This window comes from Myxine glutinosa, chromosome 11 (genome assembly GCF_964187855.1).
Source record: "Myxine glutinosa chromosome 11, kmMyxGlut1.1, whole genome shotgun sequence".
In the NCBI taxonomy this organism is placed as follows: domain Eukaryota; kingdom Metazoa; phylum Chordata; class Myxini; order Myxiniformes; family Myxinidae; genus Myxine; species Myxine glutinosa.
In genome coordinates, this window is record NC_136271.1 from 116,804,069 (window position 1) to 116,828,633 (window position 24,565).

The following is a 24,565-nucleotide window of genomic DNA, read 5'->3' on the forward strand; positions in this document are numbered from 1 at the left end:
ATGTACCGTGTCTGTGACGTGCCGCCATGACACTATGTACCGTGTCTGTGACGCACCACCATGACACTATGTACCGTGTCTGTGACGTGCCGCCATGACACTATGTACCGTGTCTGTGATGTGCCGCCATGACACTATGTACCGTGTCTGTGACACACCGCTATGACACTATGTACCGTGTCTGTGACGTGCCGCCATGACACTATGTACCGTGTCTGTGACGTGCCGCCATGACACGATGTACCGTGTCTGTGACGTGCCGCCATGACACGATGTACCATGTCTGTGACGCACCGCCATGACACTATGTACCGTGTCTGTGACGCACTGCTATGACACTATGTACCGTGTCTGTGACGCACCGCCATGACACTATGTACCGTGTCTGTGACGCACCGCCATGACACGATGTACCGTGTCTGTGACGCACCGCCATAACACGATGTACCGTGTCTGACGTGCCGCCATGACACGATGTACCGTGTCTGTGACGTGCCGCCATGACACGATGTACCGTGTCTGTGACGCACCGCCATGACACGATGTACCGTGTCTGTGACGCACCGCCATGACACGATGTACCGTGTCTGTGACGCACCGCCATGACACGATGTACCGTGTCTGTGACGCACCGCCATAACACGATGTACCGTGTCTGTGACGCACCGCCATGACACGATGTACCGTGTCTGTGACGTGCCGCCATGACACGATGTACCGTGTCTGACGTGCCGCCATGACACGATGTACCGTGTCTGTGACGTGCCGCCATGACACGATGTACCGTGTCTGTGACGTGCCGCCATGACACGATGTACCGTGTCTGTGACGTGCCGCCATGACACTATGTACCGTGTCTGTGACGTGCCGCCATGACACGATGTACCGTGTCTGTGACGTGCCGCCATGACACGATGTACCATGTCTGTGACGCACCGCCATGACACTATGTACCGTGTCTGTGACGTGCCGCCATGACACGATGTACCGTGTCTGTGACGCACCGCCATGACACGATGTACCGTGCCTGCGCCGAAAAGTCAAAATCTTTCTTTCTTTTTCATTGATGATGATTGATTATGATGATTATGGTGATGAAGACCCTAGCAAGCTGGTCCTCATTTTGGTCCACCTCGGAAGGATGACAGGCTGAGTAAACCTGCCTGGTGTTTTTAAATTGACGATCGACCGGGATTCAAACTCGGGATCCTCGGATCCCAAGGGAGCAGCGTGACCGCCAAAAAACCAGGCTGGGATCCCAAGGGAGCACCGTGACCACCAAAAAACCAGGCTGGGATCCCAAGGGAGCACCGTGACCACCAAAAAACCAGGCTGGGATCCCAAGGGAGCACCGTGACCACCAAAAAACCAGGCTGGGATCCCAAGGGAGCACCGTGACCACCAAAAAACCAGGCTGGGATCCCAAGGGAGCACCGTGACCACCAAAAAACCAGGCTGGGATCCCAAGGGAGCACCGTGACCACCAAAAAACCAGGCTGGGATCCGAAGGGAGCACCGTGACCGCCAAAAAACCAGGCTGGGATCCCAAGGGAGCACCGTGACCGCCAAAAAACCAGGCTGGGATCCCAAGGGAGCACCGTGACCGCCAAAAAACCAGGCTGGTATCCCAAGGGAGCACCGTGACCACCAAAAAACCAGGCTGGGATCCCAAGGGAGCACCGTGACCACCAAAAAACCAGGCTGGGATCCCAAGGGTGCACCGTGACTGCCAGAAAACCAGGCTGGGATCCCAAAGGAGCACCGTGACCACCAAAAAACCAGGCTGGGATCCCAAGGGAACACCGTGACCGCCAAAACACCAGGCTGGGATCCGAAGGGAGCACCGTGACCGCCAAAAAACCAGGCTGGGATCCCAAGGGAGCACCGTGACCGCCAAAAAACCAGGCTGGGATCCCAAGGGAGCACCGTGACCGCCAAAAAACCAGGCTGGGATCCCAAGGGAGCAGCGTGACCGCCAGAAAACCAGGCTGGTATCCCAAGGGAGCACCGTGACCGCCAAAAAACCAGGCTGGGATCCCAAGGGAGCACCGTGACCGCCAAAAAACCAGGCTGGGATCCCAAGGGAGCAACGTGACCGCCAAAAAACCAGGCTGGGATCCCAAGGGAGCACCGTTACCGCCAAAAAACCAGGCTGGGATCCCAAGGGAGCACCGTGACCGCCACAAAACCAGGCTGGGATCCCAAGGGAGCACCGTTACCGCCAAAAAACCAGGCTGGGATCCCAAGGGAGCACCGTGACCGCCAAAAAACCAGGCTGGGATCCCAAGGGAGCACCGTGACCACCAGAAAACCAGGCTGGGATCCCAAGGGAACACCGTGACCGCCAAAAAACCAGGCTGGGATCCCAAGGGAGCAGCGTGACCGCCAAAAAACCAGGCTGGTATCCCAAGGGAGCACCGTGACCGCCAAAAAACCAGGCTGTGATCCCAAGGGAGCACCATGACCGCCAAAAAACCAGGCTGGGATCCCAAGGGAGCAGCGTGACCGCCAAAAAACCAGGCTGGTATCCCAAGGGAGCACCGTGACCGCCAAAAAACCAGGCTGGGATCCCAAGGGAGCACCGTGACCGCCAAAAAACCAGGCTGGGATCCCAAAGGAGCACCGTGACCACCAAAAAACCAGGCTGGGATCCCAAGGGAGCACCGTGACCGCCAAAAAACCAGGCTGGGATCCGAAGGGAGCACCGTGACCGCCACAAAACCAGGCTGGGATCCCAAGGGAGCACCGTGACCGCCAAAAAACCAGGCTGGGATCCCAAGGGAGCACCGTGACCGCCAAAAAACCAGGCTGGGATCCCAAGGGAGCACCGTGACCGCCAAAAAACCAGGCTGGTATCCCAAGGGAGCACCGTGACCGCCAAAAAACCAGGCTGGGATCCCAAGGGAGCACCGTGACCACCAAAAAACCAGGCTGGGATCCCAAGGGAGCACCGTGACCGCCAAAAAACCAGGCTGGGATCCCAAGGGAGCACTGTGACCACCAGAAAACCAGGCTGGGATCCCAAGGGAACACCGTGACCGCCAAAAAACCAGGCTGGTATCCCAAGGGAGCAGCGTGACCGCCAAAAAACCAGGCTGGTATCCCAAGGGAGCACCGTGACCGCCAAAAAACCAGGCTGTGATCCCAAGGGAGCACCATGACCGCCAAAAAACCAGGCTGGGATCCCAAGGGAGCAGCGTGACCGCCAAAAAACCAGGCTGGTATCCCAAGGGAGCACCGTGACCGCCAAAAAACCAGGCTGGGATCCCAAGGGAGCACCGTGACCGCCAAAAAACCAGGCTGGGATCCCAAGGGAGCACCGTTACCGCCAAAAAACCAGGCTGGGATCCCAAGGGAGCACCGTGACCACCAAAAAACCAGGCTGAGATCCCAAGGGAGCACCGTTCCCGCCAAAAAACCAGGCTGGGATCCCAAGGGAGCACCGTGACCGCCAAAAAACCAGGCTGGGATCCCAAGGGAGCACCGTGGCCGCCAAAAAACCAGGCTGGGATCCCAAGGGAGCACCGTGACCGCCAAAAAACCAGGCTGGGATCCCAAGGGAGCACCGTGACCGCCAAAAAACCAGGCTGCAGGCTGGGATCCCAAGGGAGCACCGTGACCACCAAAAAACCAGGCTGGGATCCCAAGGGAGCACCATGACCACCAAAAAACCAGGCTGCAGGCTGGTATCCCAAGGGAGCACCGTGACCACCAAAAAACCAGGCTGGGATCCCAAGGGAGCACCGTGACCACCAAAAAGCCAGGCTGGGATCCCAAGGGAGCACCGTGACCACCAAAAAACCAGGCTGGGATCCCAAGGGAGCACCGTGACCACCAAAAAACCAGGCTGGGATCCCAAGGGAGCACCGTGGCCGCCAAAAAACCAGGCTGGGATCCCAAGGGAGCACCGTGACCGCCAAAAAACCAGGCTGGGATCCCAAGGGAGCACCGTTACCGCCAAAAACCAGGCTGGGATCCCAAGGGAGCACCGTGACTACCAAAAAACCAGGCTGGGATCCCAAGGGAGCACCGTTACCGCCAAAAAACCAGGCTGGGATCCCAAGGGAGGACCGTGACCGCCAAAAAACCAGGCTGGGATCCCATATATATATATGTGTGTGTGTGTGTGTGTGTGTGTGTGTGTGTGTGTGTGTGTGTGTATGTGTATGTGTGTAAACAAAAAACCCAGGTCAATCCATGAAGCCGTTTAACTACATGTCTATTAACTCGATGGTATTCATAGAATACTTTCCCTGCGCAGTCAACTTGTTGCGAGCCAACTCTTCTGTTTTTGAAGGTTTTTTTTTTCTTTGATCCAATATGGTTGCCAGACCACGTGAGCAATGACATCATAAATTTATATTCTCTAATATAATTGTTGCGTAGATCACGCTCAATAAATTTCAAACTGATCAGACTAAGCATTGTCCCTGTAATTATGACGTCATAATTATGGCACCAATGACGTCATCATTAACAACACCTATTCCCCATATGGAGTTATTTACAATGAGCCACGTTTCAATTTTTTTCCATAGAGCGGTTTTGGAGATATAGAGGTGCAGCATTTTTCGATTTTTCCAAGATTGAGCCTGTGCCACGTGACCTATTACGTCATAATTAGCATAAAAACAATTATACAGGAGTAGCCGCTAATATTCTGAAATTTTTGTGTTTATCGGACTTACAGGTGCAGAGGAATTTTTTTTTCGTACGAATCAGATCAAGCATTGTACTTGTCGAATTATGACGTCATAATGAAGGCACCGATGACATCATCTTCAACATATCTTATTCCCCATGGGGAGTATTTAACAATGAGCCATGTTTCACATTTTTTCCATTGAGTGGTTTGGGAGATATAGAGGCGAAACGTTTTTCCAAGATGGCGTCCATACCACGTGACATATGACGTAATAATTATGAATTAAAGATTCTACAGGAGGAGGCGCTCCTATGGCAAAATTTCGTGTCAATCAGACCAACGGTTGCCGAGAAAATGAATTTTAAAAATGCAGACACGTACGCACCCGAATGCTTAACCCTGCCTTTTGCTTCGCGAGCGCAGGGTAATTACATCGATTGAACGTCGTTTGCATCCTGACTTCATGTATGTCTATTAATTATGTACTTTTGGAATGTACCTTTTGACTTCTGTTACGTGCTCCTCCCCAAACCCCGGTCATGGTGTACCTCCGAGCCCCGAGAGGAGTCATGGCAGAAAGCTGTGTTATTCTGTATGTCAAAGATCAATGGTGAAACCACACCAATTGTTACCAACAAACAAGTATTGTATTAAGATCACACAAGAATAACAGTACAACAACAATAGCAATCAATTGTACAACCAATATATATTTCCTATGATGGTACCATCAGGTTCGTACAATATAACTCACTGTGCTCCAAGTGAGCGAAAACAAGAACATTCCCCAATGTCTCTATTCTGGCATCAAGCCAAAGTCGATCCCCTCCAGTGATCGTCAGAACGATGTCCAATCGAGACCAGAATCCCGTTCGGATGACAGTCACAGTCCAGCCGCCAAAGCTGCGCAAAGGTGCCCTCAAGGCGACTGGGAAATCACACCCTCGGGTATGGACGTTCCACAGCTCCAAATCGGCGAACCACAGATTTCCCACTCAAAAGCCAGGTTTTTTTTTGTTTTTTTTTTTGTATACAAGATCGAGGCTCGTGAAAGAGCGAACATTAATCACACAGAAAGACAAACAGACACATAAAACAAATAACATCGGGAGCGGTAGACAAGATGGGGAGAGAGGGGGAAGGACACAAACACAACATTTGAGAGCAGGGACCGAGAGACATGGAGACATCAAGAGATCTGTGGGAGGGAGAGGGCTTTGGGGGGGAGGCATGGGAAGGGGGGGGGGGGTGGTGGGAGAGGTATAAAACATATGGACACTGCCAGGACTTCCAGGAAAGAAGTTGGAATTTCAAACAAGGTGGATCTGGGGTGAATTAGTGGGGGTAGGAAAGATCAAGGTTTTGGATGGGGGAAGATAAGAGATGGTGGTGAACAGCTGTTTTAAAGACCTGGAGGGAGGAGTGGGATTGAAGGGAGTGTGGGAGTTTGTTCCAGAGGCGGGAGAAAAGAGGGATGAAAGAGTGAAGGTGAGCAGAGAGCCGAGATTTCGGCAGTTTAACCATCAGAGGGTTGCTGGCAGATCTTGTGCGACCTGTAGGAATATTTGGGGGACAGAGCACAGAGAGAGCTGGGGGAGCAAGGCCGGAGAGGAGTCGGTAGAAGACAGAAAGACCACCTACCTGCCTGCGGTGAGTGAGTGAAAGGCCCTCAGGGATAGCTTCATCGCGGGAGATTCCAATGATTCTGAAAGCTTTGGATTCAACAGCGTGCAGCCGAGCCAGGTGTGAGGCAGGAGCACCAGCCCACAGGGGAGAACAGTATTCCATTGAGCTGCGGATGAAAGCCTTGTATGTGGTGAGGAGCTCAGGTGTGCCTGGGAAGGACTTCGCACGATGGAGGATGCCCAGTCGGCGACTGGCTTTGGAGGCCAGCTTGGAAATGTGGTTTTCCCAAGAAAGATCATGGCAGATAGTGAGACCCAAAAGCTTGAGCGGCAGAACTTCTTGGAGAGGATTGTTGAGAAAGTAGATGGGAGGGTTGTCCAGTCGATCTTTTCAGAGAGACATAGTAAGAGTGTGAGATTTGTCAGGATTGAAAGACATGTTCCACTTGTTTGACCAGTCTGTGACTTTGTCCAGGTCTTCAGAGAGTGAGGAGGCTGCAGACTGCCGATCTGAGGGAAGAGGAATGGAGCGGCAGAGAGTGGAGTCATCAGCAAAGAGATAGAGAGGATTTTCCAGAGAGTCGGAGAGATCTTTGATAAAGACCAGGAAAAGCACAGGGCCCAGCACACTGCCTTGGGGAACTCCAGCCTGAACAGGAAGGGGAGATGAGAGAAATCCATTCAGGGCCACACGTTGACTACGACCAGAGAGGAAGTCCGCAAGCCATGCATGGAGATTTCCATGGATACCATAGGAGGAGAGTTTGGTGAGCAGAGCTGGGTGCCAGACCGTATCGAAGGCACGTGATATGTCAAGGGAGACAGCTCTGATTTCCTGTTTGGCATTGAGGACCTCCATCCATTGTTGAGACAGCAGAAGCAGCATGTCCAGAGTAGAGTGACCTGGTCTGAAACCAAATTGATGATCAGAGATCAAGCCACTGGAGCAGAGGAAAGATTTCATATCCGAAGCAATGATGGATTCCATGACTTTGCTGATAATTGGGAGCAGGCTGATTGGTCTGTAGTTGCAAGGATCTGTTTTTGCACCTTTTTTGTGTAAAGCGGTAATGTTTGCTGATTTCCAGGATGCTGGCAGACGACCTTGAGCAAAAGATAGGGTGAAAAGAACAGAGAGGGGGTGAGATAGAGCGGCAGAGCAGGATTTTAGGACCCGTGGGCTGATGCCGTCTGGTCCAGTTGCAGAATCAGAGTCGAGGATTGACAAAAACTCCTCCACCTTGTCAGGAGAGGACACAGAGTCCAGGAGCAGTTGGGTTCGACTGGGAAAGGTGGGAACAGAGAGAGATGGGTTTGGGACTAAGGATTTTTAGGCAAACACAGAGTTGAGGCATTCGGCTTTGTCACGTGCGATGTCAACTGTGTGGCCATTTGAGGTAAGGGAGGGGATGGAGGGGGAACAAACACCAGAAACGGATTTGACCAGACGCCACCAGGATTTGGAGGAAGGAGACAGGTTTGAGAGTTCATTCTTGAGTGAGGAGAGATAGTGCTTCCTGGCACTCCTGAGGGTCGACACACACTTGTTCCGAGCTTGGTGGAAGGAACTGAGATTGCCTTCAGTTGGATTAGCCTTCCAAGAGGCAAAGGCAAGTTGTTTCAGGGCAACTGCCTCACCACAAGATTCAGTGTACCATGGACGGGAGGAAGGGTAAGACAACTGAAGGCGAGATGGGATAAATCTGTGCATGAGAGAGATCAGTTTGCTTTGGAAGAATTCCCAGGAAGAATTGATGTCAGAGGCAGTGGAGATGGGAGACCAATCCAGACGATTGATGGCTGCTTGAAGACCGTCCCAGTCGGCCTGAGTGAAATGCCAGACTCGTCGACGCTGAGGAGGCTCTCTGAGAATGGCCAGAGAGATGTCCACTTTGACAAGCACATGATCAGAAGAACCGATTGGAGCAGAAGAAGAGCAGCAGACATTAGCAGGGAAGTTTGTCATAACCAAGTCTAGAAGAGAAGATACTCCATTGGCTGAGATCCGGGTCGGGAAATTGACAGATTGTGTCAATCCCAGTGAGTCACAGAAGTCCTTTGCTGAGGTGCCATGACTGGTTTGAGAGGAACCCACACCCAACCAGGTGGCATGATGACAGTTGAAGTCACCACATATGAGGAAGAGAGAGTTGGGATGAGTGGATAGAAGTTGGTCCATGTTGTCAGACAGTGAAATGTAGATGGAGTCATCACTGTTTGGGGGACGGTACAGAACACATTTGAACAAAAGGTGGGAGCGGAGAGGAAGCCGTAGCCAGAGGTACTCCTGGGGGTGAGGAGGAGAGAGGGCAGTGCAAGGAGAGTGAGGAAGAGAGTTTTTGATAAAGATAGCCACCCCACCACCAGGCCGAGGCTCAGGTCTATCATACCGGAGGAGGGAGTAACCAGGAAGAGATATTAAGGAATCAGAGACATCTTGAAGGAGGAAAGTCTCTGTTAAGCAGATCAAGTCTGGATTGTCAGAAGCAGCCTGTATGGAGAGATCAGTCAGGTTTGAGCGAAGGCCCCGGATGTTTGAGGTCCATACCGTTAATGAAGAGAGAGGGGGAGCATCGGGTACAGGACAGGGGAGGGGAGGAGAGGAGTAGGGTAAGATGAAGGATGAGAGGGGGAGGTAGGGAGAGCAGTTGATAGTGTGTCAGAGATTGCAGAAGAGTTCCAAGAAAGGGAAGGATGAGGAGGATGAAAGGTTTGATGGTGAAGGGATGAGGCATGGTGAGGGGTTGTTTGAGGGGGGGGCAGAGGAAAGTAGAAGGTTGGGGGGGGGTGGAGGTATGAGATAGAAGGGAGACGAAGTGGGGAGGAGGCAGCTTTGAGGAGGAGGGGGGAGGGGGGAGTTCAGGAGTGGAGGGGCAAGGGGGGGGATTTGGAGGGGAGGGGCAAGGGGGGAGGTTACGAGGGGAAGGGCAAGGGGGGAGTTCAGGAGTGGAGGGGCAAGGGGGGAGTTTAAGAGTGGAGGGGCAAGGGGGGAGTTTAGGAGTGTAGGTGCAAGGGGGGGGATTTGGATGGGAGGGGCAAGAGGGGAGTTTAGAAAGTGGATGATTAATGAAAGACGAACATTGATAACAAATTGGGTTTGTTGTGATTTTCAAGTTAGCAATCCGATTCAGAACGATGGAGGAGGGATGGAATGAATGTGAATTTAGACCATGTAGTGAGGGAGACGTATAAGAGATTGAATTTCTTTTTTTTTGAAGTGGAATTAGTTGGAGAGGAAATTGAGAAAAGCCTTTTAAATAGGAAGAAAAACAGCGTGTTGTAATATACCACTGAATAAAACACTGAAGGGGAAAGGTTAAACATATTTAAATAATATTTAAACAGAACCGTGAACAATCTTATATGCACAAAATACCAATGGGGGAGAGCCGAGAGGGACCACCACGAGTCACGTGAACAGGGCAAACGGTGGATGGCAAGGAGATAATGGGGGCGGGGCGAACAGCACACCTGGACAGAAAATACAGGATGAGACAACAGTACACGTGGAGAAAGGAAAATAAATGTTTTTGGTTGTTGTTTTTTTTTTTGGGGGGGGGGGGGGAGGTGGGGATTTAGAACATTAGACAGAGTATTATGTTCGGGGTAGAAGGGAAAAAACTAAGAGCCAAGCAAAACACTCAAGTTAACAAACACTGACGGGGGTACAACTACAAGGCCGCACACGAGGAGCAGAACACGATTAATTAATTACGAGTTACAGGAAATTCAAACCAAAACTAACTATAATCAAACAATAACGCATGGACGATAAAATAACGAGTTGAAATTTGACAATCTATCTGGGGAAATGGGGGAGAAACACGTGGTCGAAGAACGAACGAACGAATAAGAATGAATAAACGAATGAGAACAGAGAAGGTAATTTTTTTTTTTTTTTTTTATGAGTTGAGATTTACAAAAGGAAGTAGGCTATGGGGTGAAAAGACTGGGAAAACAGAGAACGAAAGTTATTGGATCACAAAACGACAGACCGCTGAGAGAAAAACAAAGCCTCAAGGTTGTACAGTATACACTGTACAAGGCCTCAAGACACGACACGAATTAACACGATTTTCAATTCAGGTATGAAAGATTTGCACCGAAAATCTTCGTCGGGACACCATATACGTACAATACACCATAAAATAAATAGTTATAACGAAAATACAAATGGGAACAATGACTTAACTTCGATTTCGATGGAGAGCATGGAGAGCTGTGAATAAACGAACCCTCGCCAGCCAACCCTCGCCAGCTGCGAATAAACGAACCCTCGCCACGTTACACACGCACACCAGATTAACGTCTGAATGTGGTTAAAATGGTTGAAGTGAAGTGAAAAAACCTTGAGCGATGCGCAAATCCTGCGCGAGGTAAAAATGGCCGACGGCCCGTTCTCGTGGCGTAACGGCACTGATGATTCTCTCCGGAATCAACCACAAAACCTGTCACGCAGGTTTATCTGTCACAGCGATGACATCTTTGTCGCAGGAATCCCTTTCCCGGGAAACCCAAAGTTCACTCGTGACCCTCGTTCGCCAATCGTTCGCTCCAGACCTCGAAGCAGCTAGGCTTCTTGTCCGACTCACTCGCTCCGCCTTCTCTTCCTCTTCGTCGTCGTCCGGTTCCGGTTTCATTTAAAACATTAACTTTTTAACTTTTGAAAATAGTAATATCTATTTCCCTCTAACGACAACAATAATAGTACATGGAATCAAAAATGTTTACAGTGGATGAAAACCACAACAACGGAAGTGACGAATCCGCAACACTCTTTAGAATGCTGACACGCCCTTAGACCTTCAAAGAAAATCTCGAACCAAAAGACCGTTTTGATCCCTTAAGACCACCAAACCCTCAAACCCTGATATACATTACATTTTAGAGCAGGAATTTGGAAATGGTCTGCATTAAATGTCTTTGGCCAATTAAATCAGTAATTAAACATACAAATAATTGAATGTTTGTTGTTTAAGGTTTGACGATGCAAGACGAAGCGACACTTTTACCTGTGCATCATTCCAACGATTACATTTTCCATTCATTCTCTTCTTCTACCCCATTCAGCCCCCAGGGACAACAGCTGTAAATACATCGTGCACACATTACCGAACAGATATTGACATGGGAATCTCCATGGGCAAATTAATCCTAACAGCTGGAAGACTCTTCTGGGTTTAAAGGTCGATTCAGTGAGTTGCTGCAGACCAGCATAATCGGTTCCGAACTTGTCGAATGACCTTTAGGTGGGCGTCCAGGGTATTGGTGTCATCTATATTTGCAAAGCCGGTAATGGTGAGGTTTATGGGGGTCACATACCCAACATTCCCAAGCACAGCAGACAACATGGATCGAGTTCATCTCACGTCAAGGTTGCAACACAAACACAGGTTACCGAATTCCAAGTGTCCATGCCCCGCTGAACGTGTAACAAAACACCTGTGTTGGGAAGTCTGTTTATTACTAATCATGTGCTATCACACACATCCATATGATCGGGCATGGGTAATGGAAAAATGCTTCACTCCCAACAAATTTGGTTCGAAAGTACAAAGAGAAAAATCTATACAACCCCCTTCCGGCCTAGCTCCTTTCCTGTGCAATGCACGACTCCACTGTACAAATGATTCGGAACAATTCCTTTCAAAAATGATAGACAAAAGTGACAAAGGAAAAACCAAACGAACAGTTCCACGATGCACCAATAAATATTTCCACCTTCTTTGGGAGTAGCTGGAATGATGGGAAGTCGGGAATGCTTCTGACAGGTCTTTCTGGAACCGACCGGCAGGAATTTAGGGTTTAGCCAGGGTGCCGGCGATAACTCGCCCACTCTTCACCAAAGACACCGTGGGTGTTTAGCGACCACCGACAACCGGTAGACGGGTCCTCCGGCTTCGTGTCCCTCTGATGGACGGTGCACGTGTCGAATCCTCGGGCCTGCGGAACACCAGGGTGATGGTTTATCGCTGTATTGGGATTCAAAGCCAGACGAGACAGTTCACAGGTGAGTGCACGTACCTCGAGCTTCAAAGTTATCCGGACAATCCAATTAACATATCCGATTGTTTGTTGTACACCGCTCCTTTCCTATGCCATCTCCAGGCGCTGCATGACGTCATTGCCGGGCACCGAAGGGGGCTCGGCAATGACGCACGCTGAAAGGGAGTACTCAGTTCTCACTCTGGTTGTTTTCTTGTTTGTCCAGGTGATATCTCAGCCATCCTTTGAGCTACGAAACTGAAATTTCGGCACAGTAGTGAGCAAGTCCTTTGTCAAAAACGGTATTTTTTGTTTAATCAATTGTTTGATTAGTTATTAGCGATTAATTAAGTATTTATTTATTTCCTTTCTCTTCTAGCCATTATCTCAGGCACCTTTTGAGTTAGGAAGATGATATTTCGACATGACAATGACCAAGTGATTTGTCTGTAAAGGGTATTTTTGTACACCGCTCCTTTCCTATGCCATCTCCAGGCGCTGCATGACGTCATTGCCGGGCACCGAAGGGGGCTCGGCAATGACGCACACTGAAAGGGAGTACTCAGTTTTCACTCTGGTTGTTTTGTTTGTTTGATTGTCCGGGACATATCTCAGCCATCCTTTGAGCTCGAAAGCTGAAATTTCGGCACAATAGTGAGCAAGTCCTTTGTCAAAAACTTTATTTTTTGTTTAATCAATTAATTAATTATTTAGTTATTAGCTATTAATTAAGTACTTATTTATTTCCTTTCTCTTCTAGCAATTATCTCAGGCACCTTTTGAGTTAGGAAGATGATATTTGGACATGCCAATAACCAAGTGATTTGGCTGTAAAGGGTATTTTTGATTTATTAATTAGTTAATCCATTAATTATTTCATGAATGACTTAATTAATTAATTATTTAAAGTTACAGATTCGGATGAAATGGTGGTGGTTTATGTGTTCTATTAGCGAATTGATTAAGTATTTCATTTTTCATGATTATTATTTATTTATTTTCATTATTAATTATTTCTTTATTTTATTTCTCATCTGGGCAATATCTCAGGCACCTTTTGAGTTCGGAAGCTGATATTTGGACATGACAATGACCAAGTGATTTGGCTGTAAAGGGTATTTTTGATTTATTGATTAATTAGTTAATCGATTATTTGATGAATGATTGAATTAATTAATTATTTTAAAGTTAGATTCGGATGAAATGGTGGTGGTTTATGTATTCTATGAGCCAATTGATTAACTATTTAATTTTTTTAATGATTATTTATTTATTTTCATTATTAATCATTTATTTATTTTCTTTCTCATCTGGGCAATATCTCAGGCACCTTTTGAGCTCGGAAGCTAATATTTGGACAGGACAGTGACCAAGTGATGTGGCTATCAAGGATATTTTTGATTTATTGAGTAATCATTTCATCGATTAATTTATTGATTAATCAATTAATTATTTTATTTTTTTATTAATTGCTTATTTAATTAAATTTTTATAAGATACATCTTCGGATGAAGCACTAGTGGTTTAGTTATGCTATTAGCCAATTGATTGAGCTGCACTGCGGTATTGCCGGGGCGCCTAATGCCGCGCTGTAGGATATTTAATTATTTGGCATGAGGGCGGTGTACTTTGAATATATCTGTACTTGTTTTTCTTCTTTTCATCCTTGTATAAAAAAACATCATGATTTCAGAAAAACTAAGTGAATTTGCCAGAAATTTGAGACAGCCATATTATCTTGCCTTTTATAAGGCCAACGATTGCCCATAATAGGCATAAGACTTGATTGACAACGAATTTCTGTCCCATAAAGGCAAGAGATGGTGACTCAAAATAAACTGTGGATTCCATAATTTGCATCAAAAAAGAAGAAGAACCACTACTTGGTGTCTTCAGACACACAGGGCCGCTAATTCCAGGCCGCTGATGCAAATTTCCTTCGCTCGGTGCACAATCTTGGATGGGTCGGTCGTCACTCGAACAGGTTATTACCCCAGTAAGCTTGTGCCCATTTTTCCGAACTCACATGGATGACAAGCTGAGTCAACCCACCCACCTGGTGTTGCTTTAATGGCACGACAAGGATTTGAGCTCAGGACCCTAAGATCTTAAGTCAACCACCTTAACCGCAAAGACAACACCATGCTTCCCAAAAAAAGGGCAGAAAAATGAAGCAAGAATTGTCCGCGAAAAGACAAACAGGCAAATTCTCGTATCCAAATCCATATTCAGATCTTCACCAAAATCCAATCGTCCTTGTCAGACACCCAAACAGGTCCACCAAGTTTCCTCCAAATGAGTCCATAACTTTTTGAGATATCCTGCTATGTATCGTTTTTGCCCCTATCTCCCAATGATGAAGAATCACTTAAAAATTCTAGGAGCCGAATCCAAATATTCACCAAAATGTAATCATTTCGGCCTTGTTACATACACTCTTGGTATTTTCCTTTGAGATGCTTTGCCAAGGCTTTACTGCAGCCATTTTTAATTGGTTTGTTTTGGGGGTTTCTGAATTTCGTCTGCTCTTCAACAAGTTAAATGCATGCTTCATTGGATTTAAATCAGATTGACTTGGCCAGTCTACAACCTTCCCCATTTTTTCATTGCTTTTGCCTGTTTGTACTTGGTTGTTTTGGGTCATTGTCTGGCTGCATGGTGAAGCGCCACCCAATGGGTCTGGAAGCATTTTCTTGTACCTAGGCAGATAAAATGGTCTGTGCACTTCTTAATTAATTCTGCTGATGCCATCATTAGTTACATCATCAATAAAGATGAGTGAGCTTATCCAATCAAGATGTTCTTGTTTTGTATTTTTAATCAATTTTCTGAAATTTGTAGAATTTGTGTTTCACTTGGAAGTTGGGGGTTACAATGGGTAAATAAAGGTGGGAAAAGCTTGATTTGATGCAATTTAATTCCAGGCTATAAGGTAACAAAAGGTGAAAAATTTTCAAAGGGAGTGTAGACTTTATATAGGCACTGTATGTGTGTGTGTGTGTGTGTGTGTGTGTGTGTGTGTGTGTGTGTGTGTGTGTGTGTGTGTGTGAGTGTGTGTGTGTCTGTGAATAAAAGAGAGATAGAATTGTGAGGAACAGAAATGAAAAAACGAGATGTGTGTGTGTATACACTTAAGTGGTAGCTGTTCATACTCAAACTTTACAATGCCCCAAAATGTCAAATCGATTTTTGAAGATTATCGCGATGGAGACATTTAACCTTTTCACTAGTGCATCGATTCCCAACCGTTTTCTGATCGAGTACCACTTGGAGGTCCCGTACCGTCGCCGCATACCACCTCGTTCCAGAAAAACTCAATCCGCGTACCACCTGGTTCCAGAAAAACTCAATTCCATAAGATATCAGGCTTATTTCAATTTAATGCGAGGGCTGCATCTGTTTCTTCTCCACCAGCTGGTCGATGCGGGGCATAACTTTGCTCACAGCACATGGGAAATCATGAAATATAATCAGAAAATCAGAAATAAAAAAATTATCAGGCCAAATCATTTTTTTTAAAGGTCGAGTCTCGAACCACCTGGAAGGCCCTCGCGTACCACAGGTTGGGAACCATTGCACTAGTGGATTCAGGTGGGTAACAAGAGCCTGGTGTTGGCTTAGCGGTTAGGGTGCCGGCTTGGCATCCTAGAATCCTGGGTTCGAATCCCGGTCGATCACTGAATTAACGCCAGGGGGGTTGACTAAGCCTGTCATCCCTCCGAAGTCGGCAAATTGAGTACCAGTTCACTGATAATTCCCTGCGTGTCGCAAGAGGCGACCAAAAGGGTTGGCGGCAGGAAGGGCATCCGGCCGCAAAACATTGCTTAAAAAGGGGACCACGGTGCCTGAAAAAAAGGCCAACACCTGTCTGAGGGGGAAAATGGCCTCTAAAGGTGGTTCTTTCTTTCTTGTTACAAACACTACATGTCTGCCAAATTTCGTCCGAATCCATCCACAACTTTCTGAGATAACTTGTTCACAAACGGACAGGCAAACAAACAGACAGACAGGGATGAAAACAACCTCCATCCACCTTCGGTGGCAGAGGTAAAAATACACAAATTCTGGGAGAATCAATTATTTAATAGTCATAAGCAAGACGTATTACTTTGATTAGTGTCTCGTAACCTGTGGTCAACAAGGGGCAAGGGGGGCGGGAGGAAGAGTTACCCCAACCCAAATCGACGGACCCATCTTGCAGCATTCAAGTGTCGTACAAGGAGTCACATTTACAAAGACAAAATAAAAATGGCCCAAACAAATGAGCGAACACAAGGGACCTCCGTCTGCACCGAGCAGCTGTACGTCACGATGATGGAAATACGTGGCGACATGCAAACCTTGCGGAGGTTCGGAAAAGGTCTGCACACCAAAGAAAAGGTTAGTAAATACTGACAGATCAGCTACCAACCATCAAGAGGCCACAACCAGCCATAATTACTGTTAAAATTAAAACTTCCACACCTTGCATTACTCAACGAAGGTTGAACTCCAATTGGGAGATTCAGGGTAAACCATTACCCCTGACCTCTTAACCTCCCCTAACCCTCAAGGTCACATGTCTAGATCCTGAGACACAATCAAACTCCTGAAACATCTAACCCAGTATTTACGAGTAAAAAGTTACAACGGAAGTTGCAAGTCCAGGAAGTCAAAGCGGAGACGCAATCCGTTAAACACCGCGGAAAGCGGGAAAAATGGAGGGCATTGGACTTTCCCGCAAGGGATAAATAACACTGAGAAAATGGGATAAGAAGAGCACAGGAGATGATAAAATGTTATTACATCGTCATTATATTATAAAGAGCGCTTGTGCTAGCGTCGCTTCCGTGGTTTCTGCTGCTGCATACGAGTTCCGGTTTGCGCTTCCTTTGGCTCAATTTGCTGCCGTGTGTCCGAAGCTCCTTTGGATTGCGACTGCTTCCTGCATTCGACGATCAGCCGGGACACGGCTAGGTTCAGGCCCTGCGGTGCCTCTTTGGGGTCCGTGGGCGCACTCTCCTCCACGTCGTCCTCTCGTGGTGCTTTCGGTAGTCGGTGCTCGGTGCGCTTCTCCCGTTCTTGGGAAGGCGGGGCCTCTTCGTCCTCGTTTCCCGCAGCGTGCCGCTGCTGCTCGGGTTGACTTTTCGTACGTCGTGCTCCAGACTGCGCCCGTTCGTGCTGCCCCGGCGGAGGCGCACGGGATCGCAAGGCGCAGGCGAGACAATGCTGGGCGGCCGGGTAGAGCCGCTGACAAGCCGCCATGGCTGCCTGCACCGCTTGCCGCACCTCCTGTACCCCGCACCACTCTCCGGAACCCATCAAGGCCGAAAGCTGCCCGAGCGAGGGAAGCAGAGCCACCGTCAAGGCTCCTTCACCGCCGGCGACACCAGCCGCGGGTCCCGAAGAACCCGGAAACTCTTCGGCCGCCGTGGGGTCTAGGAGGCAGCGACCGGTGGAAAACCTGAGGCCACAACCAAGAACCAGGTCGTACATCTGCACCCCGGCATCAGCCAGAGCCAAAGACGCAGCCGTGATCGCAGCCGCCGCAGCAGAGCCGTCGTCCTGGAGAACGCTCGCGAAGACGTCTACCTGCGCCTTGGGGAAGTGCTGGAGACAGACCGCGGGCTCCAGGGCCTTGGTGATGGCGGACGAGAGCTCCCGCTCCTCCGGAGCTCCGTGAGCCGGCGGGAGGCGCTTCGGGCGGGAAAACGGAGCAAAATGAACGTCGAAGACGAGACGACCGTTGAAGCTAAAGTCTTCCCGTCTGGGTACCTCTCTGGGTCCGTACACGGCACACATCACTTTGGTGCCCTGCATCTCCACGTACGCCGAGCCCTTGGCCTGGTTAAGCAAACCGGCGCGGTAGAAGAGCGGACGGAGTTCGTCGGCGCCGCGTCCGTCGGCGCGCTTTCCTTGCGCGTCCAGCAACGGCCTATCCGCACGTCCGGGCCCAGCGGCAGCGCCGCAGAACAGCAGTGGTGATTGCGATTCGTCCGGGCCTCGTACCCGCCTCGTGTCCCCACCTGGCATGGCGCGTACGGGCAGTGACAGCTGGGTAGAGGGAGCACACCTCTGGCTGCACCAGGTTATGGAGGCGCGTTAAACGCGGCAAAACCCCGTTTACTGTAGGGGACGTCGAAGCTTCGCGGGACACCCACCTCGGGCCTCGCGTCTCGAACAGCCGGAGACCACGAGCACCCCGTGCTTCCGGGAAAGCCGGAGATTGAAAAATAAAAAATCGTTTAATGACTTCGTTTTGTACTGCAAATCAAACCACATGAAAGACAATTTTTTTTAAACTGAAGAAAATGTTCCGTCCAGACGGATACTGATTTGAATAAAATTAAAATCATTTAACCCCACAGATAACACCCACCTTGACATTTTATTCACATTCAATTTTCTTTATGACTCCAATTTTATATTACCGTTGACAAAACCGGATTTAAAATGTTATTTACAAAAAGAACGAACGAAAATATCAAACGACGCTTTACAATACACTGCCCCAAAAATCACCGCAAATTACATTGAGGTTTGTGTGAAACAAAATAAAATTATCAAATGAACGATTCCCTGTCACATGACAGACTCGACATTGGGATTGTGTGAGGTCAATTATATACAAACAAAATAATATTTCATTCACCTCATAATTCTAATGTAAACAAAGCATCGTTCATTCAACTGTATAGTACGAGGTAAAAAAAGAAAAAAAAAGAAGATTTAAAGACCTTAATTAAAACGAAAAACAGCCTGTCATTGTCATCTCAGGCTACGAGCAACGACGTCACACTGACAAAACTGTCATTTTCATGTCTGAAGGGCGGTCTATTAATTACGTACGCACGATCTGTCTTTTGGCCATGAGACCCACATTTTGAATCACCATCTGTACAAGTGAGCGAGGTGTCGAGTCTTTGTGATTTAATGTCACTCTGAGAGATTGTAAAACCACTTTGTTGTAAGTTGTAACACCTAATGGATTGTCAACAGTTGCCGACCTTTCCCAAGGAGCGACACAGGTAGGAAGGTGTTCACGTACAGATGAACTTCGGGCCGTGACGTCCGAAATATTGCAATAAAATAGGATTTTTGCAAAACATTGTGCAATTCTAGATGCACATTTACACTGTTATTCTCTTTTTATTGAAGGAAAGACGGCTGACAGCTTCCGGGTTGGGCGTGGCCACGGATCGGCGGCGTGTTGCTCCTCCATCTGCTACAAATTTCAAGGAGGCAACAGTGTTTAAAGTTGGTGCAAAAGTAGAGAATGAGGTTTAGTAAGTTTAATTAGGTAATGATTAAATAGTGTGTCATCGATGCCTTGGCGTGAAGAAGAAACTTTCGTGAAGAAGAATACAGTATAATGGCTGAGCGTGATGAGAACGTGGAGAGGCAAGTACGTGGATTATCATTTTGATAAAACAGTCACACGATTATTTTTTTTAAATCCGATCATTTAAAAACACTGACACGCTTAAAAAAACACGTGTGGTAAAACAACAACAATCCACGGTCAAAAAGACCCTCGGATGAAAATTTGAAAACACTGACACGCTTAAAAAAACACGTGTGGTAAAACAACAACAATCCACGGTCAAAAAGACCCTCGGATGAAAAGCAAAAAGAAAACAAGTACAGATACATTCAAAGTACACTGCCCCCATGCCAAATAATTAAATATCCTCCAGCGCGGCATTGCCAGGGCGCCTTCGGCAATACCACCGTGCAATTCATGGAGACTGTATTTGGAGGGAGAGGTGCACAATATTTTGATTGATTGATTGCTTAATTAAAATCAATAAAAGATGATCATAAAATATTTTCTTAATCAATTGGCTAAAAGCATAACTAAACCACTAGTGCTTCATCCGAAGATGTAACTTTTAGAAATTTAATTAAATAAATCATTAATAAAAAATTTAATAATTAATTGATTAATCAATAAATAATTAATCGATTAATTGATTAATCAATAAATCAAAAATAGCCTTGACAGCCAAATCACTTGGTCATTATCATGTCCAAATCCTACCTCAAAAGGTGCCTGAGATATTGCCCAGATGAGAAAGGAAATATATAAATACTTAATTGAATATGAATGAATGAATGATCGTTTTAAGGCCAGTTTCCCCGCTGAAGCGGGGGTTAGCCTTGCAGGTCCCATGACAATCATGGTTCCCTGTTTGAGGCAATGTTTTTATGGCCGGATGCCCTTCCTGACGCCAACCCTTGGTCGCCTCTTATGATGCACAGGGATACGGTGTACCTATTCTAACCGGGGTACACACCGGGAATATAAAAAAATACTTAATATATAAATATATAAATACTTAATTACACCGGGAATATATAAATACTTAGTTAATCGCTAATAATTAAATAACGAATCAATTAATTGGTTAATCAAAAAACAACAAATACCTTTTTTGACAAAGTACTTGCTCACTATTGTGCCAACATTTCAGCTTCCGAGCTCAAAGGATGGCTGAGATATCACCCGGACAAACAAGAAAGAAAGAAAACAAGAAAACAAATAAACAAACAACCGGAGTGAAAACTGAGTAGCTCCCTTTCAGCGTGCGTCATCGCCGGGCCCCTTTCGGTGCCCTTGCTCACTATTATGCCAAAATTTCAGCTTCCTAGCTCAAAGGATGGCTGAGATATCGCCCAGACAAACAAGAAAGAAAGAAAACAAGAAAACAAATAAATGAAAAATCGGTCAGAGGACTTGCCGGAATGTACTTTTTTATTGGCCATTTTGGAAAAATATTGCGGCCAAACCACGTGACCGATGATGTCATCATTAACATATTTTATTCCCCATGCAGAGTTCTTTACAATGAGCCATGTCTCAATTTTTTTCTGTTCAGCACTTTTGGAGATATAGAGGTGCTAAGTTTTTCGGTTTTCCAAGATGGCGGCCGAACCACGTGACCATTGACGTCATCAATTGGGCACAGTCTATTCCAGGGCAAGACCAATATGTATGCAAAGATTGGAGATTCTACATGCAACGGTGTAGACGTAGTGCTGCAAACAGACAGACAGACAGACAGACAGACAGACAGACAAACGAACAGATCAACATACTTGCCGGAACCTTTTCCAACAAGTAACAAACAACCAGAGTGAAAACTGAGTACTCCCTTTCAGCGTGCGTCATCGCCAAGCCCCCTCCGGTGCCCGGCAATGACGTTATGCAGCGCCTGGAGGTGGCATAGGAAAGGAGCGGTGTACAACAACTGGAGAGTTCATAGAACATGTTACCCCACACAGTGTTTAAGTATAATAATAATAATAATAATAATAATAATACATTTATTTTATATAGCGCTTTTCAAGAAGCCCAAAGGTGCTTTGACAGAGTACAAAAAACAAGTGCAAAAAGACAAAAATCAATGAGTAAATAATCAAAGCGAAAGGAAGGAGAAGGAGAAGAGATAGTCAGGGGTTAAATGCTGTGGGTTAAATGTTGAATGCAGTGTTGAACATGTGGGTCTTGAGTGATGTTTTCAATGTGGTGAGTGAGGAGGAGTCTCTGATGGTGTGAGGTAGTGAGTTCCAGAGGATGGGAGCAGCGATGGAGAAGGCCCTGTACCCCCAGGATCTGAATTTGGTCCGGATGGGGGGGGGGGGGTCAGGAGGTTGGTACCAGCAGAGCGGAGGTTGCGGGTGGGAGTGTGTCTGGAGAGGAGGTCAGCCAGGTAGGATGGGGCCAGGTTATGAAGGGCTTTGTAGGTCAAGAGGAGGATTTTGTACTGGATTCTCTGGGGGATGGGGAGCCAGTGAAGCTTGTAAAGGACGGGGGTCATGTGGTCACGGGTCCGGGAATGGGTGAGTAGACGGGCAGCGGAGTTCTGAATGTATTGGAGTTTATTGGTGATTATTGAGGGTGAACCATAGAGGAGGCTGTTGCAGTAGTCCAGACGGGAGGTGATGAAGGTGTGGATGAGGGTTTCTGCAGCCGTGGAGGAGAGGGATGGACGGAGACGGGCGATGTTTTTCAGGTGAAAGAAGGCTGTCTTTGTGATCTGTTTAGTGTATTTGTCGAAGGAGAGGGTTTGGCCAAAGATGATGCTGTAGCGGTTACCGCTGGATGCACACAATCGCCTTGCACCGGCCAGAACACGGCCAGACGCGCCTCTCCCGGGCATGCCCGGACTCACTGTTCCCGGGCACGCCCGAACCTCCCGGGCACGCCCGGTCTCGTCTTTCCCGGGCATGCCCGCTCTCGCCTTTCCAGGGCTCGCCCAGAGCGTCCGGGCATGCCCGCTATCGCCTTTCCAGGGCTCGCCCAGAGCGTCCGGGCATGCCCGCTATCGCCTTTCCGGGGCTCGCCCAGAGCGTCCGGGCATGCCCGCTATCGCCTTTCCAGGGCTCGCCCAGAGCGTCCGGGCATGCCCGCTCTCGCCTTTCCAGTGCTCGTCCAGAGCGCCCGGGCACGCCCAGCCTCGACTTGCCAGGCCGCAGCCAAACACGCCCGGGCAGGTCCAGACTCGCCTTTCCAAGGCTCGCCCTTGACACCCGGGCATGCCCGGTATAGCTTTTGCCGGGCAAACTTCCCGACATAAATGTGTATATATATTGCTGCCCGATAAACGGGCTTTTGTCAGAATACCTGAGCTGTTTTGTTTCAATAAAGCAACTCGGACGAATTCCGTCTTTGGTCGCGTCAATTCTTTCGACTCGCGTTGGAGCGCCGCTCCTTCAATGCCAAGATTCCGGATGTGAGGGGAGGTGGATACTGGGAAACCGTCGATGTTGAGGGCAAAGTTATGGGTGGATTTGGTGAGCGTTTTTGGGCCAACGATGATTATTTCAGATTTATCATAGTTAAGTTTGAGGAAGTTGATTTGAAGCCAGGATTTTATTTCAGTGATGCAGTTTGTCAGGATAGAGTGGGTGGCGGTGGAGATGGACTTGGTGGAGATGAAAAGCTGGATGTCATCGGCAAAGCAGTGGAATTGGAGACCATGACGGCGGATTAAGTGACCAAGGGGGGACAGGTACAGGATGAAGAGGAGGGGGCCAAGAACTGAACCTTGGGGGAGGGGAGCAGTGGGGGATTTGCAGTTATTGATGGAGATGAACTGGCGTCTGTCAGAGAGGTATGATTTGATCCAAGAGAGGGCAGTGCCGGTAATGTTAAAGGTGGTTTCAAGTCCGGTGAGGAGGATGGTGTGATTGATGGTGTCAAAGGCGGCGCTGAGGTCGAGGAGGATGATAATGTTGAGGTTGCCAGCGTCAGAGGAGAAGAGAAGGTCGTTGGTGATTTTGAGGAGAGCAGTTTCAGTACTGTGGTTGGAGCGGAATCCGGATTGGAATGTTTCATACAGGTTATTGGCAGAGAGGTGATGTTTGAGTTGAGTGGCTACAGCGCGTTCCAAAACTTTTGACAGAAAGGGTAGGTTGGAGATGGGTCTGAAGTTATTGAGGGTGTCAGGGTTGAGTCCAGGTTTTTTCAGAATGGGGGTAACAGCAGCAATTTTGAAGGATGGTGGGACGATGCCTGTAGACAGGGAGGAGTTTATTGTTGCAGTGATAAGTGGAGAGAGAGCAGGAAGGGAGGCCTTGACAAAGCTGGAGGGATGGGGTCAAGAGTGCAGGTGGCAGTTTTCATTCCTATGAGGAGCTCAGAGAGGTCAGTAGGGGAGACTGGGGAGAATTGAGACAGGGGTTGGCAGGATAAGGGGGGGGCAGGTGGTTTGAGGGGGAGTGGGTGCGGTGGTGGTTAAGCTGTTGTAGATGTTGTCAATTTTGCATTGGAAGAATGAAAGGAAGGAGATGCAGTTGTCTACTGTGAATGACTGGGTGGTGGTGTTCAGGGGGCTGAGGAGTTTGTTTATTGTAGAGAAGAGTGCTTTTGGGTTTCCGGAGCCAGAGTGGATAATTTGAGAGTAGTAGGCGGAGCGGGCGTGGGAGAGGGCATCTTTGTGGTGTTGTAGGTGGTCCTTGTAGGCTTGGGAGTGAATTGTGAGACCTGTTTTATTGCGGTCTTTCAAGTTGGCGAGCACGAGTTTTCATCAGGCGGAGTTCAGGGGTAAACCAGGGAGCAGAATGGGTGAAAGAAACTGTTTTGGTTTTTATAGGCGCAAGCTGGTCAAGGCAGGAGGAGAGAGTGTGGTTGTAGTAGTCAGTGAGGTCAGAAGGGGTGTGGAGGTCAACGAAGGGAGAAGTGGACATTTTTTCAGAGAGGGTGGATGAGACTGAGGTAGGTGAAAGAGCGTTTAGCTTACGGAAGTTGATAGTGCGATAATGCCTTGGTGCTGGGGTGGGGATGTTGATGGTCATAGTGATGGCTAAGTGGTCAGAGAGGGTGAGG

At 47.9% G+C, this 24,565-nt stretch overlaps 2 protein-coding genes across 6 annotated transcripts in view; one reads left to right on the plus strand and one right to left on the minus strand.

Moving 5' to 3' along the window:
- Positions 1 to 16,317: 16,317 nt before the first annotated feature.
- Positions 16,318 to 18,528, minus strand: EXOSC6 (exosome component 6). Its single transcript, XM_068131187.2, has one exon. It carries the CDS (start codon positions 18,265 to 18,267, stop codon positions 17,071 to 17,073), a length of 1,197 nt encoding a protein of 398 aa, XP_067987288.2. The 5' UTR covers positions 18,268 to 18,528; the 3' UTR covers positions 16,318 to 17,070.
- Positions 18,529 to 19,052: 524 nt separating this feature from the next.
- Positions 19,053 to 24,565, plus strand: part of IMPACT (impact RWD domain protein) — a 41,077-nt gene continuing 35,564 nt past the window's right edge. For 4 of the 5 annotated variants that reach the window (XM_068131185.2, XM_068131186.2, XM_078787064.1 and 1 more), the window contains exons 1-2: positions 19,078 to 19,262; positions 19,393 to 19,639. In XM_068131185.2, the coding sequence (XP_067987286.1) occupies positions 19,607 to 19,639 (33 nt within the window). In that variant the 5' untranslated portion in view covers positions 19,078 to 19,262; positions 19,393 to 19,606. Of the gene's footprint in view, positions 19,263 to 19,392; positions 19,640 to 24,565 lie in introns of all 5 variants that reach the window. The other variant, XM_068131184.2, reaches the window with a different exon arrangement.